At 47.4% G+C, this 20286-nt stretch overlaps 2 protein-coding genes across 5 annotated transcripts; one reads left to right on the top strand and one right to left on the bottom strand.

Moving 5' to 3' along the window:
- Positions 1 to 80: 80 nt before the first annotated feature.
- Positions 81 to 5163, bottom strand: hspa5 (heat shock protein 5). Its single transcript, XM_006640698.3, has 9 exons — positions 5035 to 5163; positions 3953 to 4110; positions 3124 to 3355; positions 2759 to 2893; positions 2560 to 2672; positions 1999 to 2389; positions 1632 to 1869; positions 1258 to 1425; positions 81 to 1038 (listed from the first exon to the last, which is right to left on the bottom strand). The coding sequence occupies exons 2-9, from the start codon at positions 4066 to 4068 to the stop codon at positions 470 to 472; spliced, it is 1962 nt and encodes a 653-aa protein (XP_006640761.1). The 5' UTR covers positions 4069 to 4110; positions 5035 to 5163; the 3' UTR covers positions 81 to 469.
- A 5590-nt stretch (positions 5164 to 10753) lies between these two features.
- On the top strand, positions 10754 to 18491 carry haus4 (HAUS augmin-like complex, subunit 4). 4 transcript variants are annotated; one of them, XM_006640723.3, is made up of 11 exons: positions 10754 to 10997; positions 11680 to 11756; positions 12229 to 12323; positions 13580 to 13719; positions 13963 to 14094; positions 14385 to 14525; positions 15406 to 15502; positions 16156 to 16301; positions 16698 to 16828; positions 17315 to 17383; positions 17950 to 18491. In XM_006640723.3, the coding sequence occupies exons 3-11, from the start codon at positions 12257 to 12259 to the stop codon at positions 18131 to 18133; spliced, it is 1107 nt and encodes a 368-aa protein (XP_006640786.2). In that variant the 5' UTR covers positions 10754 to 10997; positions 11680 to 11756; positions 12229 to 12256; the 3' UTR covers positions 18134 to 18491. The 4 variants fall into 4 exon arrangements, with proteins under 4 accessions (XP_006640786.2, XP_069039493.1, XP_069039492.1 ...); XM_069183391.1 differs by lacking the exon at positions 17950 to 18491 and adding an exon at positions 11471 to 11559 and having other exon boundaries at positions 10758 to 10997; positions 17315 to 17929; XM_069183390.1 differs by lacking the exon at positions 17950 to 18491 and having other exon boundaries at positions 10993 to 11081; positions 17315 to 17929.
- Positions 18492 to 20286: the final 1795 nt, after the last annotated feature.

Below are 20286 nucleotides of genomic sequence, written 5' to 3'. Positions count from 1 at the left end.
AGTGTCACTTTTTATAACGCCCAAGGCATTCGTCATTCTTGACTACTGAGATGAAGTGCAAGAATAGAGCCAGACAGGTATTCGTATCAAACTTACCATTTGTTTATTCAAGGTATTTTGTACAGTAGAAAGCTTTTCTACGTCACCCAGAACGACCAAATCTCAAATAAATAACTTTCAGAATTTGTGAACGCGTCGAGCCCCATCAACACCTCACTCCCCTCCCACCCCACCCCCCCCCCCCCGAAGAACAAAATAAATCCTAAGTCAGAAACTGCCAAAGAACAGCAGCAGCCAGCCCAGTCGGGCTAGGGCTTTTTGTTTTGTTTTTTAAACTCCACTTCGCAGTGAAGAAAATACAGGACATCCGCTCGCTTCCGCTTTAAAAAGTCTTTCCCAGGAGATTTCGTTTTCCTTGCAACAGTTCAAGGAGTCCAATATGTACACCGTACTTCCCCCAGGCGGAGCTCTACAACTCATCCTTGTCCGACGGCTCTTCGTCGCCCCCCTCAGGAGGGGGTCCGCCGGCGCCACCGTACAGCTTGCTGACGATGGGCTGCACGATCTCCTCCAGCTCCTTCTTCTTGGCCTGGAAGTCCTCCAGCTCCGCGTCCTGGTGGCTCTCCAGCCACTCGATCTTCTCCTCCACCGCCTTCTCGATGGCCTCCTTGTCCTCCGCCGACAGCTTGCCCCCCAGCTTCTCCTTGTCCCCGACCTGGTTCTTCAGCGAGTAGGCGTAGCTCTCCAGCTCGTTGCGGGCGTCGATGCGCTCCTTCAGCTTCTTGTCCTCCTCGGCGAAGCGCTCGGCGTCGTTGACCATGCGCTCGATGTCCTCGGGGGTCAGCCGGTTCTGGTCGTTGGTGATGGTGATCTTGTTCTTGTTGCCGGTGCCCTTGTCCTCGGCCGTGACCCGCAGGATGCCGTTGACGTCGATCTCGAAGGTGACCTCGATTTGGGGGACGCCGCGGGGCGCAGGGGGGATGCCGGTCAGGTCAAAGGTCCCCAGCAGGTGGTTGTCTTTGGTCAGGGGGCGCTCACCTGGACAAAGCAAAGTAGTCAGGATCTTGCACAGTCTAGACTATGCTCTGTGACAAAGCATCAACTTCGAAGGAATCATTTGATCAGTATTCACGCATCCTGTAGGATCAATATTTAAGGAAGGTTTGATGCAACTTCCTGTTCAGGACCCATTATTAAAAATAAAGCATCTCAAGATGACATAACCACGTTTTTAGATGTGTGCAGAACAGGACTCACCTTCGTACACCTTGATCGTGACGGTGGGCTGGTTGTCGGAGGCTGTGGAGAAGATCTGAGATTTCTTGGTGGGCACGACGGTGTTCCTGGGAATCAGCTTGGTCATGACGCCACCAACGGTCTCAATGCCAAGGGTCAGAGGGCACACGTCCAGAAGGACCAGATCACCTGGGCAAAACACAAGAACGCATTCATTCCCCACCGGTCACAGACTCGGACAGCGTTGAAATATTAGGACATAGGAGGACTTGGATGAGCAGTGGATAATGCTGACCAGTTAGATGTTCCCCAATTGGGTAGAACAATGGGTATAAAACGCCAACTAGATGCAAGCTCTTGAATTGGTTTCGAGGCGCAGTGAAGCCGAGACGCACCTGTGTCCTCCTCTCCCGACAGTACGCCAGCCTGCACGGCAGCCCCATAAGCCACAGCCTCGTCCGGGTTGATGCCCCGGGAGGGCTCCTTGCCGTTGAAGAACTCCTTCACCAGCTGCTGGATCTTGGGAATGCGGGTGGAGCCGCCCACCAGCACGATTTCGTCGATGTCCGACTTCTTCAGGTCGGCATCCTCCAGGACCTTCTGGACCGGCTTCATGGTGGAGCGGAAGAGATCCTGCCCAAGATAGAAAGCCTTTTAAAAACCCAAGATCTTCCCTGTAGCTCAAAGTACTTTAGTCAAGATTCCATGCAACACTCCCTGATCAAAGGACACCTAAGCCCGTTTCAGTAGGCAGGATCTTACCATGTTGAGCTCTTCAAACTTGGCCCGGGTCAGCGTTTCGGAGAAGTCCTCCCCCTCAAAGAAGGACTCGATCTCGATCCTAGCCTGGTGCTGGGAAGACAGGGCCCGCTTGGCCTTCTCCACCTCGCGCCTCAGCTTCTGCACGGCCCGGTTGTCCTTGCGCACGTCCTTCCCCGTCTTCTTCTTGTACAGCTTGATGAAGTGCTCCATCACGCGCTGGTCGAAGTCCTCCCCGCCCAGGTGGGTGTCCCCGTTGGTGGCCACCACCTCGAAGACCCCGTTGTCAATGGTCAGCAGGGACACGTCAAAGGTGCCGCCGCCCAGATCGAAGACCAGGATGTTCTTCTCCCCGTCTTTCTTGTCCAAGCCGTAGGCAATGGCGGCGGCCGTCCTGAAGAGAACGGGCAAAAAAAAAAAAAAAAACGAGTTCGATTACAAGATCAAAAACAAAATCCCAGTTCGTAGCAACTAATTCCACTTGTTTGCATGGTAGCAGTTGGATATAAAAACCATCTGCACATCTGCTTAAGAGCTGAAGGCGTCGCACTGCTGGACACTCACGGCTCATTGATGATCCTCATCACGTTCAGTCCGGCAATGACCCCGGCGTCCTTGGTGGCCTGGCGCTGGGCATCGTTGAAGTAGGCTGGCACAGTGACCACGGCATGAGTAACCTGTGGGCATGGAAGAGCAGGTTAGAGCGCATCTTGGCCCGTTTCGATCGCCTGCAGAGCTGCATTTAGCTTGGGTATCTCCATACCTTCTTGCCCAGGTAGGCTTCGGCAGTCTCCTTCATCTTGGTGAGCACCATGGCCGAGATCTCTTCTGGGGCGAAGGTCTTCATCTGACCACCGACATCCACCTGGATGTGGGGCTTGCTCTTCTTTTCAATCACCTAATGACCAGGAAGAGAAAGAATTCCTCACACATCTGTCCCCATGATAAAGATGCCAGTAAGCATGTAATAAACAGTCGGCACAAGAAAACGTAAGCCTTTGGCGGGTTTTTATCTGGAAAGAAACTAGCAGGATTGTAAAGAAGAACTCTTAAAACCCAAGTGCCTCCAGCTTTAGAGGTATATAGTCTTCCCGCATCTGAAGCAGTCCGATTCATGGGTGCCTTTACCTTGAAGGGCAGGTACTTGATGTCCTGCTGAACGGTGGGATCGTTCCAGGTGCGGCCAATCAGACGCTTGGCATCGAAGACCGTGTTCTCGGGGTTGGAGGTCAGCTGGTTCTTGGCGGCGTCCCCGATCAGGCGCTCCCCCTCGGCGGTGAAGGCCACGTAGGAGGGCGTGATGCGGTTGCCCTGGTCGTTGGCGATGATCTCCACGCGGCCGTTCTTGAAGACGCCAACGCTGCCCAAAGGAAAAGCCACAAGCCACGCTCGGTTGAAACGGGACCACAGTCATGGAACGGCAACCAAGTTTCACAGGGTATAGACTAGGCCCTGGGTACTGTGTCTACTGCCAGACTGCTCTGAAGAGCTCGTCGAGCAGGGCCCGTACAGAAGCTGCACTAGGAGCAGATTCTAACAGTTCTTCTAGAAAGAGGTCAGGCGTTTTAAGCCAGTGACAACACATTGCTGTCACCTGTGGAATTTCAAAACCCACTGTTTGGGTCCCCACTGCAAATGGGCAGAGCAGTGGCTCAGGATCTGCACCTGTAGCTGGAAGGTTGCCGGTTCGTATCCCAAGGCCGGCAGAGGAATCCTACTCTGTCTGGCCCCTGAACAAGGCCCTGAACCCCAGCTGCTCCAGGGGCGCCGTATAAATGGCCGATCCTGCGCTCTGACCCCCAAGCTTCTCTCCCTGTCTGTGTGTGTCATGGAGTGCAATTTCTTAATACAAGAAATTGTATAGTATAATCTTCTAAAATTCCTTAACCACAGCCAAGGACTGACACCCCCCTCGTCATTTACTTACAAATGAAGACAGTACTCAGCTCAGGCTTACCAGGAGTAAGTGGTGCCCAGATCAATGCCAACAACGGTGCCCACACTCTCCTTCTTGTCTTCATCATCGGCAAACACACTGCCGAGAACCAGCAGGACCACAAGCAGATTCTTCATCCTCGGCGTCGTCCGCTCACCGGTACGTCCCTCTGCGGTCGCCTGCGAGAGACGGACAGGAGGTCACTCTCCACAAGCGACGGGCACCGCCGTTATGTCTTGCAACGATTTTCCGAGGCAACTGGGACCATCAATCGTGATGCCAAGACGCAAACTGAAGCCCCCCCCCTACAGGAAACGAAACCTCGGTGCCGCCTCCAGGCCTGGGAGCGAGAGCGCATCTCTGCGCCTCAATGAGACAGGGGCGCCTCCTCGCACAACAAGGCGACGCCGGGAGACCCAGACGTTTCCGGTTAACGAGCGGAAAACGACCTTACAGCCGCAGGCGGTGGCTTTCCGATCTTCACTTACTCGGTCCGAGGCATCAATGACATGGGGACCCCGCGAAATCAGACGGAAACGAACACCACCCCCACTCCTCCTCCATTAAGACATTTAAAAACTCGGCGTTTACCACCAGATCCGCGACCCCCAGCGCGGTTTCCTTTTTTTTTTTAAGAAGACAAAAGCGGCCGCTCGCTATCTTGACACGTTTCAAAATGCAACACCCCTTTTTTTGGGGGGGAGGACTACACGTTCGCTTAAAATGCATGAACTCTCTTGCGTGCAACTGGGAAGATGCACATACCCAGTCGCGTCGAGAGCTTTATTCCCCCCATCGGAAAGGTGGGGGTCTGTGGAAAAGGCGTTATGAGCACCCGCGGTTTGCACGCCGACCTCCGCTCACACCTCTCTGTCTACCAACCGCCTAGTGCAGAGATCACAGCCGCGCTTCTTAACGAGCAAAATCCTGACTGCATCTTCTCGACCGGGCACAGTTAGACATGCATCAGCGACAGCTAGGCTAGAGAATTGCACTCCTACTAGCGCAAGCACCGCCAACTCCTATTTTATCGCTTTAAATACACCAAGAGCGGCATTAGAGTGGAGTGGGGAGTAAAAAGAAAAAAAAGAGATAACACGTACCTCAAGTAGAAAGAGTAAAGAAAGACTCCCGCACAGTCGGCAACAAAATGGCCAAACGCAATTCCGCACAGATTTTAGGATCTGAAACACTCGCTCCTCTCCGTCAGTAGGTTAGTGTGATGCTCAGCGCTGCGCTGCCACCGCTATATAAACCTTCGCCGCTTCCCCGTCGTGGAGGCCAGCGATTGGTCGGCGAGCAGCTCGTTGGAGGGTTTTCATTGGCTGCGGGGAGCACGCTGGCTGCTCCCGATTCGAACACGTCCTGGCCAGGTGACGTCGGGAGAGTCACGCCCCCCCCCCCCGGGCCCCGCCATTGGCCGGCTGCGAGAGCGCCGCGGCCCAATCGCGGACGTGCCGGTGTCCCGGGGCCGAGTGTGATTGGCTGTCCGCGCTGCCGGTCGCCGTGCGCTGCCTTTCTTTGATTCGTTCCCGCAGCGGTTCTGGAAGATTCACGGTGCAGGCTGCGAAAATTCATTTTTTAAAACGGGCCTGAACTGGTACACTGCCTTCTCCCGAGTGAAATTCTCAGTGTATTTCGAGCGACAGCAAGCGTCCTTTTTTATCCTTTATTGTAGTTATGTTAAAGCATTATTCCTTATTTCACACTACCGAAAACAAAAAGAAACTTCAGTAAGAAAGGGGCATGTAGAAAATCAGAATAAGTGTGAAATTACTTGCTATGCAATTTCTGATTGCTGCATCTTTCGTTTCTAGTCCATTACTGGGAGGGTGTCCCTACATATCTTTCCCGTTGTGACCGTCTTTGTGCAAATACGTGTTGGTGGTTTCTAATTCTGTGGTTATTGTTCGCCATCTGATAGTATTTCGTTCACAGCGACCATCCACATTTGAACACTAGGTCTGTCCGACGTCGGCCAGTTTCTGGAGATTTCTTTCACGGCTGCAATTCCGACAGGTGTAATGTAAGCAAGTATTTTTTCTCTCTGTCGGCAGTTCAGGCTGTCCCAGGAGCAACATTCCAGCATCCAGTTTCAATCTAGCAAGCAAATGTCAATGATTGAAAAACTAGCTATGAAAGCTCGTGTATAAAGTACTCATCCTCAGTAGAACAAGTAATAGGTTTATTCCATGCTGGAAAGTAAAGTGAGAAAACAACGTTTCGGCTGTGAAGCCTTCTTCAGGTGTGGGATTCGAATACGTTGTTTCCTTTCTTCTCTTCTCAGCAGGGAATAAACCTATTACTTGTTCCTTTGCATCATCATCATCATCATCATCATAATAATAATTGCTTACACTTATATAGCACTGTTCTGGACACTCCACTCAAAGCGCTTTGACAGATAATGCCACATTATTGTCACAACTGAAATTCAGCAGCCCTGTAGCATGACAGGGCATGCAGACAAGGTCTTTGGTTAAGTGCGGAAAAGATCCCCGCATTATTAGTTTTGCCACAGTCTGTGATGTCGGTATTCCTCCTGTTGATCTGTTCCCCCCCCTATAGAAACCCAGGCCGGGGTCATGTCTTACTACACACAGACACGATCATATTCCTCTCTAGGCCCCCAGCCCACAGCTGTGTAACCCGGGCTCAGGCTGTGCTCACTCTACTGGTCACCGAGTGCTACACAGTAGTTGTAACCACGCCGGTAACCACACCACCTGATTGAAGCGACTCTCCCCGCTCTCGGTTTCGCTTCGGAGCACATGCTCGCCTGCGCGGTTCCTGGTGACCGGGTGCCTTGAGTCTGTTACCCGTGTTACTGTCTGCAGTACACGCCCCGTAATTAATTGTCTAAGGTTAGAAGAAGCTCTCCAGAAAAGTGGTGGTTTGGGTGGGGAGCCGTTTAAAAACTAGGATTCAATAGCATAGCATAGCGTAGCACAGCACACGAAACGACATCTGCAGGTCCACAGCTACAAAGACATTTGCTGTGTAGTTCCGGCGATGCATTTAGTTTGAACTGAACCAGCACGCCATTCAAGGTAAGGGGGAATGGCAGGATGAATTCTCCAGATCCATGGTGTTGCCGATCCAGCATCACAGCGACGACAGGGGGAATGAACGAGAAAAATACGACACTGACGCAATCTGACGGCGCTCTGGCTAGGATTCGGTGCGCAATTGCAGGGAAGACGCGGCGTGTTGCATCACAGGGCATTCGCTCCTTCTGAACAAGAAGTGGGTTGACAAGGATTTAAACTTTCTTCGCTAAGTTAGCGGGACAAACAATGTCCCCTTTTCAGTTGTTGCACATGAGGTTCCTGTGAAGTATGCAAAACTTCTACTGAAAAAGACAGTTGAGAATAAGAATTGTGTTCGTTTCCCGCAGCACAAATGCAAGAGAAAGCGCACACCCATAACAGAACCACGAATGTGAACCTTTTTATTTTCACAGAATGAGGTTTACTTCGTGATTTCCATGATGTGACTCAACATTACCGGACAGTGAATGTTTCATGGATGGGAGCGAACGTGCGTGATCGGGCCATGCCGGGAGCATTCCTGCGTGGTAACACCCGTCAACACGTTTCTCCTTCCGTGGATCAGTGACACATCGGGGATGAATCACCCACCAGATCTTGCACACGAAATGGAGTGCAATCAAAGCGTCATTATTCTCAGAGGAATCCCAAACCGGTTGGATTGTGACTGTGCGTGTTGTGTTGTGACCCGCCAGCCTCTTGAGGATATTGCTGATTGAATATGGGGCCCAGGTGTCCAACAGACGTGCTCGGTCTGTCTCTTTTCTGGGGGGGAGAGTCATTAATAAAAGCTACGGGGAATAAGTCTGTTGTTCGATTGTTAAAGACGCTCCACGGCTAATCAGGGGAGTTTCTGACAAAACTGGTGTTTTATCGGATTATCTCGATGTTATACAGGTGAATTGGGGGGGTAACGTTTCAACTCAGGGATATGCTTGAAGCAGCGTCCCTCAGTTGGGGCGGATACAGCGCTCAAGCGTTGCACTGAGTCGCTCAAACGGACAAAACATTTTCAAAGACATCTGTCATTCCAGTCTTGGCACGGCATTCCTACTTAATGTCGCCTATACCAGGATTCGAGTTTGTTGAGGGAACAAAGACAAAAAGTGGGCACAGTGTGCATCTTAATGTAGTTGATACCGGTAATCAGACAACTTGTCAGATGACTCACGCAACAAGGCCTCCGTAAGTACAAGCGGCGAGACCCTCCTAAAGGTTTAAATCCCAAGGATGAGGTTTGAGGATCCTAGGCAGACGAAGGAGAGGGAAGATACTGAAACGGGCGTACACTCCAAAACGTTACTCGAACGTGGTCGAAAGGCAAAAGGAAGATCAGAAGCTGAATAATACATTGACAGGTGTGCGCTCCAAAGCGTGAGGCGAGTTCGTGGTCAAAAAGCTAAAGGAGGTTCAGTAGCCGAAAGAAGCATCGCACAAGGCGAGGTAGGAGCTCTCTAGGAGAGGAATCAATACCGAGAAACGAGTTCAGATGGTTTAAATAGCGCTGCGTGCTGATGGGTTAACACGATCAACCCGCTGCTGGCACCGGTTAGCTCTTTCGTGGGTTGATCTATGCTGGCTGGCGGTCGTGACACAGTGATCCTGGGAGGAACGTTTCACAAGAGCAGAGCGCAGAAATAAGTTAGCGCAGACCTACCCCGTTAACAGCCTGCAGCTTATCTGGCTGTTGTGATCAGTGTCCTATGCAAAGACTCTGAGGAGGTAAGCGAAACCTGTGCCGTTTGCCAAACAGGGTCGATAACTCTTCCGAGTCCATCCTGGAAACCAGCCATCGATTTCGGAGATGTCGAGAACAACCTCACTGCCAAGTAAGGGCGGTTCTGCTTCTTGGAGAAGAGCACATGAGCACGCAAAAGTCCCACTGAACGTTTTGTTTTGTTTCTTCCTATTACAAAAGGCCGCGAACAGCTGTACGACCCCTGTGACCATTGTAAGCTAATGTGGAGCGTAAATTTTGCATTCTATGTTAATTATTTTTTCTGTACTTATTTCCAGCTTGACACGGAACTGTATTTCACCATATTTGGAGGAAAGTGGGGTTACAATGGGCTTACAGGACATGTTCTTATTTTGTTCTAGGAAACACTCTGGTATGTGGATAATATCAGAGTGTATTTACTCTTTTATGCGTGAAACAGCTTTTCTGTTCAGATTTTAAAACGCGGTTTTCCACCTTGCAGGCTTGACTGTGTGTTCCATCCGTCCATAAATGAGCAAAACGTTGTGCCGTGACCACCAGCTACGTTATATTCTTATTAAAAGATTGAGATGCATTTGAAAACAAAAAAATCTTACAAGGAAATACACAACACCCACAGTATTCCACACAAGGAAATGCAATGTTTTTTAATGACTTGTATCACGGACTCTAATGTATACGTAACACGATGTATGCATACATTCGCTAGAGACGTGCATGATCTAAGATCATACACTGCTTGGACATTGACAAGACTGTGTTATATAGGACTCTATTGTAGATTCCTGGCATAATCAATGATACATATTTCAGTTTGTGCTATACAAGTGAAAGGCAGACTTGATTGAACCCATCGAATGCTGCATGACATGACTCTCCAGACTGGTTTATGGGGTTTATGAATTGGATATCATTTATCTGATTTTTCAATGCTTTTTTTGCATGTGTCAGGTGTGTGATCAAGGTGTGAGATAAGATACCTCTTGATTACAGATCACATAAGAAGAGGGTTCTGTTCTCTTCTTTAAGCCCGTGTGATAATTGCTTCAAACACCCATTTTACTGCAGAGCTTTTTCACACACCTTTGTCATTAAGAAGCTTAAATATAATTCAGCTGTAAATACTGCTCATCAACATGAGACGTCGTTATATACATGGCCTATAAAAAGTATTCACCTTGCGTTAGACTTTTTCACATTTTATATTGTTACAGCTTGGAACCATGATGTATTTAACTGACAATGTTTGACATCCAATGTTTGTCTTCAACACAAAGTATTCTTTAATGTCAAAGTTTAATTAATCAATTTAGTAAAATATTTATTTTTACTTTGACTTTATAGAGTGGAAACATTCAAACAGATGTACAGTGAAGGTGATAATTCAGAAATAATTTATGTATTTATATTATGTGTTAATGACACGTAATACCGAATACAATAAAAATAAGAAAAACAAGTTTCCCTTGCCTATGCAGTACGATGATGTACATTGGGGAAATTTCTGGAGTCCGAGGACACCTGCTGGAAATTTCGTGTAATCAAATAAATAAAAGGAAAAAAAAGACCAATTCGGTGAAAGTATATTTCTGATGACAGCATTTATGCTTTTAGTTTCATAGATGGATATCGGATGTCAAAATGAAGTAAAAACGGACATAATGAAGAAATCATTGAAACGTTAAACACCCATTTCATGAATGAAAACTCCCATGTCCCCCCCGCCCCGTGTGTGTGACGTCAGATGACGAAACCAAACCACTCCCTAGTCTTAGGGCCATGCTATTATTCTGGAGGGGTGTAGGGTAAAGATTCCTAACAGGAGTGAAAGGAACACGAAGAAAACAGCCTGAATTTCTCTAGGTAAAAATTACATGCTGTCAAATGTTTAAAATCAAGCAAGCACGTATAATATGTTCCTAAATGTAACATCGACACGGCCCACTAACAACTGATCACACCCCTATGCTCTGCGCACAGTGAGCTTTCCTGTAGGCGGTTTTTTGAAGCGTCCAAATCCGTCTTCCTCGTAGGGGAAACCGGAAGATGTGATTTATGCAGCGCATGAGCTTCTCTAATTAAAATGCCTTTTTATTTGTGTTATTGCACATATAATGTCTAACTAGATTTTTTGAAAGACATTACACATGTGCATTACAGATATCGCCTATATATGTATTGTCCTGAGGTCTATGCACTAACCCCCTTGTAGTCGAGTGCTGTAGGCCAGATGGTATACTCTGTTTTGAGACCGAGCGCGGTATGGGTTGGATGGACAGTTAGGAGGTTTTATGAGGTTTGTGTGTTTGATCTCTAATAAAAAGTACTTGCATTTTATGCAACCCGCTAAATACTGAATTTCTGTTGGGATACCGATTAGGTAAGTGGGGCGAAATTTGTAGGGTACAACTAGCGCGTTGAAATGAGCTGCTTTATTTTAACTGCGCCATATGTCTTGTCGTTCTGGCGTGCAATCGTTTATTTTGAAAGACAGTATAGAAAAAAAGAACAATTCTGTAAAAATGTTTTACTTAAGATGGTTGAAACTGAAGGTTTGTGTGTGCAGTCGCACCAAAAAAAAAATGCAGCTTCCAATCCCCTATTTGTTTCAAGTTTTTCTTCTTACGATTGGATTAGTTTAGGTGTAGAGTTTTATGACGACTGGGTTTTGCAGTCGGGACAAGGTTATTAATGTAGGTATGCGTTCTTTAATGAAATGTGCTTTAACGCTGAAAGGGTGAGAATGAGCCCTCTGACATTTTGTTCCAGGACTTCTCAGCGAGTGCAACATCTACAACAGTATTTCATCTCGATCAGGATAGTGGTGAAAACACGAAAGAGGCTGTGAACCCGCGACAGTTGGGCTTTTTAATTTCTCCTTTTTGTAGTAAAATTAAATCGCGTTGCCCATGAAAGTTAAGCCCATTGATACTTATCGCGATACTTAAAGAATAATGTTAACGTGTTTCATTCTTGAGGTGTCTTAAGCGACCAGGACGTGGCCAACAGCAGGGAAAAATCGCAGACCCAAGAGCTCCGGAGCTGCAGACCCTTGGTAATTTCCAGTCTTCCTGCAGCTTTTTGACATTAACTTACATGTCTGAACAGCCATGGTGGAGAAAACAGTGGTTTCGCTAACTTATCCACTTACACCAGGTCATGCCGGACAGGAATAATACGGTATATTAAATGAACCAGTTCTTGCCTTGTATCAGTGGTTTCCAGTCATGAAGATCTCTAGTTCAACACTGTTGGTGTCTGGCAATCAGTCTTAAGCAGCACTTACAAGTATGTAGTGACTGAAGATCTTTATGAGAAGAAAAAAAAAGACCAGCCTCCTATGCAACATCTTGTCCTCTTTTCCATCTTTTCCATTGACGATTTTTTTAGCATTTGTGTTTTACCTGTTAAACATTTTGAAACGTCCCTTAAGCGTGGGTCATAGCTCCTCTCAAAGCCCTCGGATGCTTATCTCAGAGCGGAGATTCAGTGAGTGATATTTCCCCCCTGTTTGTTTTTCCTCTCAGGACTTTGGATATTTAATGAGCGGTCCAGATGGCTCTGTGCCCCGATCCAGTGTCTAGTCCTCCACTGGCCAAAGGGGATGGCCTACACCAGCAAGGTATGCCCTTCCCATGTGCTCATTCTTGCAGAAACTGTCCCACCTACGCTGCAGTGATCTCAGGGAGCTGGGGCTGAGGCTCGATCCACCTTATCAAGGCCGTAACTTGCAGGTGAAATCGCTCTGTCCACCCAAGAGCTGCCCCTCCTTCCCCAGTGGAGAACTGGTTCCTGGGAGAGTGTGTGAGGTCACTGGTGGGGGAGCAAATTGTTTTATTTCTGTTTCTCTGTTCGTCCCTGAGTCAGTGGGCAGGCACAGAGCTCTATCTGTTACCCGATTTGGAGTCGACTCTAAACCAAACTACTCCTAAACAGTGGTGTCGCCAGGATATCGTTTCCTAACTACACAGACTATTCCAGACGCCTATTCACATGTTGTCTGCCTATAGGGAAACGTAATGAAAATAATTACATTTGATCAAATAATGCATTCGATTTTCCTCTTGCAGCCTTCAGTGAGCGTCGGCACTTATTTTCTTTTCTTTTCCCGACAGAAAAGTGTCCGAAAGTGTTCTGAACCAGCACAGACACACTTATAACAGAGCACTGTTATCGCAGGTGCTTTTGGGCGTATGTCCTTTCGATATTGAATGTGTCGTTAGGCCATCGACAGTTCCCTTTCAGCGAGGTCTCATAAGCAAATGAAAAATAAAATTCAGTCTTTGGGTAGAGGCTGAGATCCGTTTATTCTGAAATCGTGCTCTGTTGCATTCAGCGGCAGGAATTGTTCTGGATGGAAATACAGCTAGATTCCTATTTGGTAATGTCCAACTTGTGACTGCGTGGTCAGATGTTTTCTCATCTTCAGAAATATATTGTGAACGCCGTCTATTTTAATTAAGAAAAATCGTTCACAGTAAGAATACATGAAATACTTTTAGTAGGTTGCCATTAATATCGGTGCACAATTGAGGATTCATTTTATGCAGTTTCTAAAATTCATAGAAATGTAATGTCAGGTTCTCTGAAATTGACATTGTAACTGAGGTTCAGGCTGTTACCTTTTTTAATATTTCACCTGTCTAGACTGGACTTTTTGCATACTGTTTTTACTGTGCACTATAGCTCTGCGTTGTGGAAGAAGCTTTGGAATGAAGCACGTCATGAAAAGGAGCTTGATTAAAACCACAAACCCTGGGAAATGGATCCAGCAGCGTGCTGGTGTTGTAAAATGTTTTGTTGTGTTGCCCCAGGCGGGCCGTCTGCCTGTCGGCGCCTCTCTGAAAGTTACTCGGTGCTCCGCTGTTTGTGTCGCAGTGCTGGGGTCTTTCCCCCTGTGCGAGGTGACTGAGGAGGACCTGTTCCAGAACCCTCACTTCTGCAGGCTGCTGTCCAGTCTCTCGCAGCGCATAGACAGCACTGGGCTGACCGCCTCTCTGAAGAGAGAGCTGGAAAAGGTAAGGTGGCCTTCTCGCAAAGCAACACTAGCTGAAAAAAGGGGGTTTGTAATTTGCAATACAGATGTCAATATACTTTATAACTACAATTAGGAGCACTGTCCTGGATCTTCTTTTCCATTACTCCTCTACTGATCTAACATAGAAATTGTTTCTGAATGTGTACAGGTTGGCAGTGAGTTAAGTCTACGGCAACAAACTGTGTTTGTTTTGCGGAATTGTTTTTCTCCTCGGGGAGGCCAGGCTGAGAGGGAGATGCAGGCGCAGAAACTGGGGTGGCTGAGGTCGGAGAGTCTGCACCGGCTGCTGCAGGAGATGCTCCAGGATTACTCTGGCAGGAAACATCATTCCCAGATCCCGCCGGAAGACGGCAAGGTGCACATTTTGTGAATAGATGGGGGGAAAACGGGTCGGTCTTGCCTCTGCGGAGGTCAGTGTGACACAGTAAAAATGGTAAAAATGTTTTGCCTCTTAACTTTCAGTAGTCATTTTAACAGAGTGTTAAAACCATGATTTATGGTAAATTTGCATCTGAAGTGTAGAAAAAAACGGGAATTCACAGATGTATGTGGGGGGGCTCACAGAGGCGAAGAAACCCCTTGGAGTTTGACCTGTGGGAGTGGTTGGGTGAGGAGATGCAGTAAGAGCCCGTTTCTTCGGTGCAGTTCTACGGGACTCTGGAGCAGTGCCTGCTGGTGGCGCAGTGTGCCCGGCAGCTGGACCCCAGTCCGACCACCGCCCAGGATCAGCCGCAGCTGCTGGGGCTGTCATCCCAGCTGGTCCTGGACCTCTTCCCAACGGAGCAGGTGGGCATGACTGGCACGTTCGCACTGGCATACTGGTCAGCCCATTCCATCCATCCGTTTAACTGCTTGGTTTCTTCCAGTTCAGGGTCACTGGGGAGAAACGGGTGCAAAGCCTGATACGCCCCGGGCAGGTTGTATGTCTGTTACAGGCACACACATTCACACCAGGGCCAGTTAACCAGAATACCTGGAGGAAACCCACACCAACACAGGGAAAACTACTAGATCAGACACCACTCGGACTGCACCCCAGCTCTGGAACTGAACCCAGGGCCCCAGCACTGAGTGCCACCCTGAGCTAATTCTGAATGCATTAAATAAATTCAATTACGTCTGGAGCAGACGTAGACTGCTTGTTGTTGCATTACATTTATACAGCATACTAGCCGAAATGTGGATAGGTTAGGTGTGCTGAAGTTAAAAAGGTCTTGTCTGCAGAATTCTTTTATTAAAAACCCACTTATTGGTTGCAGTTATTGGGGGGTTATGTAAAAATATTTTCTTCCCTTTTGCTATTTACTGTGTACATTTCATTCAGCTGCGCACATTTTAAGAAGGATTCTCCGTTACATTTGTGTTTGTGGCCCTTTGTGTGTTCCCCAAACCTCCATACAGCTCATATCCGGATACCACAGTAAAGGTCAGACTGGCTTCATTGTGGACAGTTTGTTTACAGACACTTATGGGAGCAATTAACAGCAGGAGAAATTGCTTTCTTCTCGAGCACACGCTTGTTGAATTTTTTAGTCCTCCCATGTAGGAATTTATTGAGAAGCTCACTCTGTCCATGAAGAGGTGCTGTGCCCCTGCTGTTGGATCTCCAGCTGTCGAGAATAGTGAGGTGGGTCTGGAACACTGAGCCCTGCTTCTCTGTCCGCAGGACGTGAAGCGGATGAAGCAGAGGCTGCTGGGATTGCTAGAGGAGACGCTACAGAAGAAGTGTCAGACCATCCTCGCCTACTACCAGCCTGACTGGGGTAATGTCTGGTGACTGAGACAGCCAGGCTTCTGATTAGGATGTTCCGTTTATGTCCAGCTCCTTCGTGGGGCTTTTTAATTTCACTTTTGAAAGTACTGTAATAAGACCCCTCTCATGTCAGAGGATTTTTTAAGTTTAATTTTGAGTGTCTTTTGGTCCTGTGTTGTTTCTCCTCTGCCTCCTATTCTTCTGCAATCTGTACTTTTAATTATTCTGTGACGAGAGCTCTCGCACACAGGTTTGTCTTGGCTTTCAGATGCACAGTCACGTGTCGAGCAGTGATCTGTTTTTGATTAAATCAGAGCAAAACAGATTCCTGAAATGTGTAGGTTCTCAATTTATTTGAGAACTGGAACCTCTTTCTAAATGTCTCAAACCTGCAACAAGACTGCTTCATCGGATAGCTTGAAACGTTTGAGGGAGCAACAGACGGCCTGGCCAAACTGGTAAACCTTGTTGATGCTTGCCTTTTTAAAATAGACAGGTGTTTTCATAGAAGGTGTCACAAGGTTCATTACCTTTTATCCTGAGCGTAATGTGAAAAGCTACATGAAGTTGGCTCGGCGCAGACCTGCTCATACTGTTGATCTGTAAATTGGGCGGTCGAAGCTGTGGCCGCTCCTTAGCCTGCTGACTTGTTCTTCCTACCAGAGGGCGAAAGCGCGGGCCTGAAGATGGCAAAGCTGTCCCAGCTCCCGGACCTGTTGGAGAGCGAGAGGAAGAGGCTGGAGAGCGAGAGACAGAAAGCCAAGGAAAACGCCATACAGCTGCAGTCCCTAACTCACTCCTATCTGACCGTGAGTAATAATAATAATTGCTTACACTTATATAGCGCTTTTCTGGACACTCCACTCAAAGCGCTTTGCAGGTAATGGGGATCCCCTCCACCACCACCAGTGTGCAGCCCCACCTGGATGATGCGACGGCAGCCATAGTGCGCCAGTACTCTCCCCACACACCAGAGCAGAGTGATGGAGCCAGTTCAGAGATGGGGATTATTAGGAGGCCATGACTGGTAAAAGCCGGGGGGAAATTTGGCCAGAACACAGGGGGTTACAACCCTACTCTTTTCGAGAAACGCCCTGGGATCCAGTTTCAGCAGTTCCAGAAACTCTGGGATACAGTTTCAGCAGCTGTGTGTGGTGCAGATCTCCACCCCTTCTTCAAAACGGGCCGCTTGCTCTCTTTTGCAGGAGCTTCTGGGTTGCATTCAGATTCTACAGTCGCTCATCCTGGATCACCGGCTGAAAGCTCAGAATGAGCTGGACCGCAAGAAGACCCAGTATTTGGAGGCCAAGTGCGAAATCATCATTCACAAGATCAGGTCAGAAAATCTCATGTTCTGGGAGTTCCTGGGAGGAGGGTGCTGTAAAACTTTAATGGGAAGGAAAAAGTCTTGGATTGATTTAACTCTTCTGCCCGTAGTACATTGCGTTTTCTGTAATTCATATGGTGGCTTATGTATGTCATTACTGATTAGATTACCCTGGTGAAAATCAATTCTCTGCAATATAAGTTCTTCCTATATATTATGCATTTTTATGGGTAGTTGTGATTGCTGAGATAGGCTTTTATAAGGTATGTGTACTTTTTATACTTAAAGGTATATTTGTTTTAAATGTAGTTGGAACACTTTTATAAAACGAATACTGAAAGTATCCTTCTGAAACAATATCTTCTTCATATGAGCAGTGTGGACTTCATGTACATGAGAGCAGATATGCAGAAGCTTGTTAAAGCTTTGGTTTTGTACGGGAATGTGCTTTTTTGTTGATGTTGACAGATCTTTGGATTGTTCTATTTTATGTAGAATGGAGATGCTTCAGGTTCAGCTAGACTCCTATGCACCCCAGAAAATAGCTGTGCATCGGATGATCAGGTGAGAGATACCGTGTGTATTGTGTGTTGTAAGGTATGGACAATCTTATTTCCACTGCTCGTAAGGAGACTACAAGCAATACTTCTGTTGCATTGTGCAAATGAATTACAAGTCTTGTATTTGAAAACTGGGATAGATGTGATTGATTTTCACTAGAGTCAAAACCTTAGGAAACGACACCAACGGGTAATACAGAACTAATTAAAATGACAAGGAAGGGCTTGAAGTTGACTGGTTTACTCATCACATTCCTTTTAAAACTGTAGCACTTCTTATTTCTGAACTGCTCCTTTAAAATGTAATGCTGACAGGTGTCACTTAAGATAGATTGTTTATTTCACCAGGTATGTCAATTGAGAACAAATTGTCCTTGAAAATAAGAATCTGGAGCATCACATGTCCAGTTTGACATTCATTGGAGCAATCTGAAGGACCTTGCTCTTGAGCAACACCTGGTTAGATCAATGAACTCCCGCATTGAAAAACGAATATAGTGAACTATATTCTCACAATGTTTCACAATGTCCCGTCTCTTTGCTTTATCTCTGCCTCTCTCACCCCATCAGGGAGATGCTGGAGTCGGAGCTGCAGAGTGAACAGAGTGAGAAACAGTCCGCAGAGATGATGCTGTCCTCCTTCGAGATCCTGGGCCAAGACTTCGAGACGCTGGTGAAGGAGTACTCCCGCCTCCGGCAGGAGATTGACAACAAGAAGTGGGCCCTGCAGGAGTTCTCGCAGCACAGCCACTGAGACCCGAGCAGAGTCCAACCGCTCCCTCAAAGCTCCTTGGGGAAGCGCGGACCTAGAATGTCCTGCCATTCGGACAGCAGCCCCTGAAAGAGGGCGGATGGAAATACTCCGGACTAATCGCACAGGGTAGCACGGTTGTGTTGCCCTGTTGACCAGAATTAAGAACCGGAAGTGTTGCAGTTGGGACTGAGATGAAGACTAAAGATTCATCAGCCCCCTTTGATTCTGCTATCCAGTGGCATTGTTTCATATAGGAATTTACACCTAATAAGACTTATTTACTTAGAGGTATGGCACTTTTGTATGCTTCAAGGAAACAAATAAAGTTGAGGAATGATATCCCATTATTTGCTGGAAACGTTGATGTCCTATTTTTCCCAGTTGTGTTCAAACGTTAAGTTAGAATGTGACATTTTTAGTTAACAGAGGATGGAATGTTAACTGACTAAACACCTTATTAGAAATAATTGTATTTAATTCTGTAGCTGGGTGCTCATTCAAAGTGTTACAGGGGAGACTTGTTTTTGGAACGGACTGATTACGGATAATAAATGGCCCTTGAGATCGAACATATTGCAGAGCAAGGAAACAGAATCTAGGAGCGTAGGGGCTTCACACATGCAGTACTGGAGGAACCAGCCTGGGCAGTGACTTCACTGGCTCTGCATCAAACAGGCAGGCTGCCTCAGGTCATCACAGGACATTTGCTCCTGCCAATACATGAGGCTACAGTACAGAGCCGTGGCCGGGCTCTGGGCTCTGGACCTGGGGCCTCTGGAGACTTGGGGTGTCCAGGCTGGCTGGGAGCTCTGGATGCTGGACCTGGGACCTCTAGAGACAGGGGGTCCAGGCTGGCCGGGGGCTCTGGACTCGAGACTGGGGAGGAAGAGACCCAGGCTGAGATGCTAGCGTTGCAGCCTTGAACCTGCTGTATTCTTAGGCCTCCAGGTCTGTGAATGAGACTGCATTTGCAGTCTGCCCCGGTAAAATAAAGGCACAGAACGCCGATTTCCTTTCCGTTTTCCAACAAGTTGATCTAATTCAGGGTCGTGTTGCAGCCAGTGCCAATCGCGACAAGCAATGGGCGCAAGGCAGGGTACACTTTGCCTGCAAGTGCCTTCATGATGTGGGAGGAAACTGGAGCACACGTAGAAAGCACATGTGAACACGGAGAGAACATACAGACTTCATGCAGATGGCACCCCAGGTCGGGAATTGAACCTGCTAACCACTGCACCACCCAAAATAAGTATCGGTGACTTGAAATGGATTAACTTCAACCACACACAGATTCTACCCATAAAGCATCACTCAGGACTATTCCAGACAGTTTTAGAGCCTCGGTCTCATCAGAAATGCCGGTATCTTAATCACTTCGTAAGCAAGCTGCGCTCGGGGACTGATCACAAAAATCCATCACATGTGATGTCCTGACAGAGCTCTGCCTGTCTTGCCAGCCTAATGGAGGTAGAGGCTGGTACTCCTAGTGGCCGAGCAGTGAGCACAAGGCCCCTGTCTGGAAGTGGTCAACCAGCTTCAATACCGCACAGTTCTGGCTTTGTCTGGGATGACGTTTGGATTTGTATTCACTGTTAAAGGCTGAGGCTTTGGGGTTGACTGTACCCAGTGATGGACTGGTGTCCTGCCCAGTGTGTCTCCTTCCTTGCACCTGTTGCTTGCTGGGATAGGCTCCGGCTCTCCCACGATCCTCAGCAGGAAGAAGCAGTTGGAAAATGTTCGGGCGGACTACAAAGCCTCAATGAACACTGTTGAATGAAACAATTGCTTTCTGCCATATTGCTACACATCGGCATGATCCTTGCATGCAGTGAGTTTTGTGGCAGCCACAGACTGTCAAACTGTATCTTACTGGAAAATATAGTATATTATTAAGAAATAATAGTATCTTCACATTTTTCTACTTAAAGCACAAAGAATGTACCATTTCTTGTTTTTTACTGCACTATAAATAAAGCTGACAAGTTTAAAGGCTACCTGGAGTGCCTTTTGCTTTTCTTTCATTAGATTTATATAATTCTTCTAAAGTTCTGTAACCGAACAACCATTTGCTGACTCTTGACGCACCTGATGCATTTTTATTTTCGTGTCGGATTTACGACCTCCAGTGGTCAGAGCCGGCTCGTTCATATCGT

This window comes from Lepisosteus oculatus, chromosome 24, assembly GCF_040954835.1.
Source record: "Lepisosteus oculatus isolate fLepOcu1 chromosome 24, fLepOcu1.hap2, whole genome shotgun sequence".
Taxonomy (NCBI): Eukaryota; Metazoa; Chordata; class Actinopteri; order Semionotiformes; family Lepisosteidae; genus Lepisosteus; species Lepisosteus oculatus.
The sequence above is the reverse complement of the archived record's forward strand: the minus strand, read 5'-3'. Positions and strand labels throughout refer to the sequence as shown.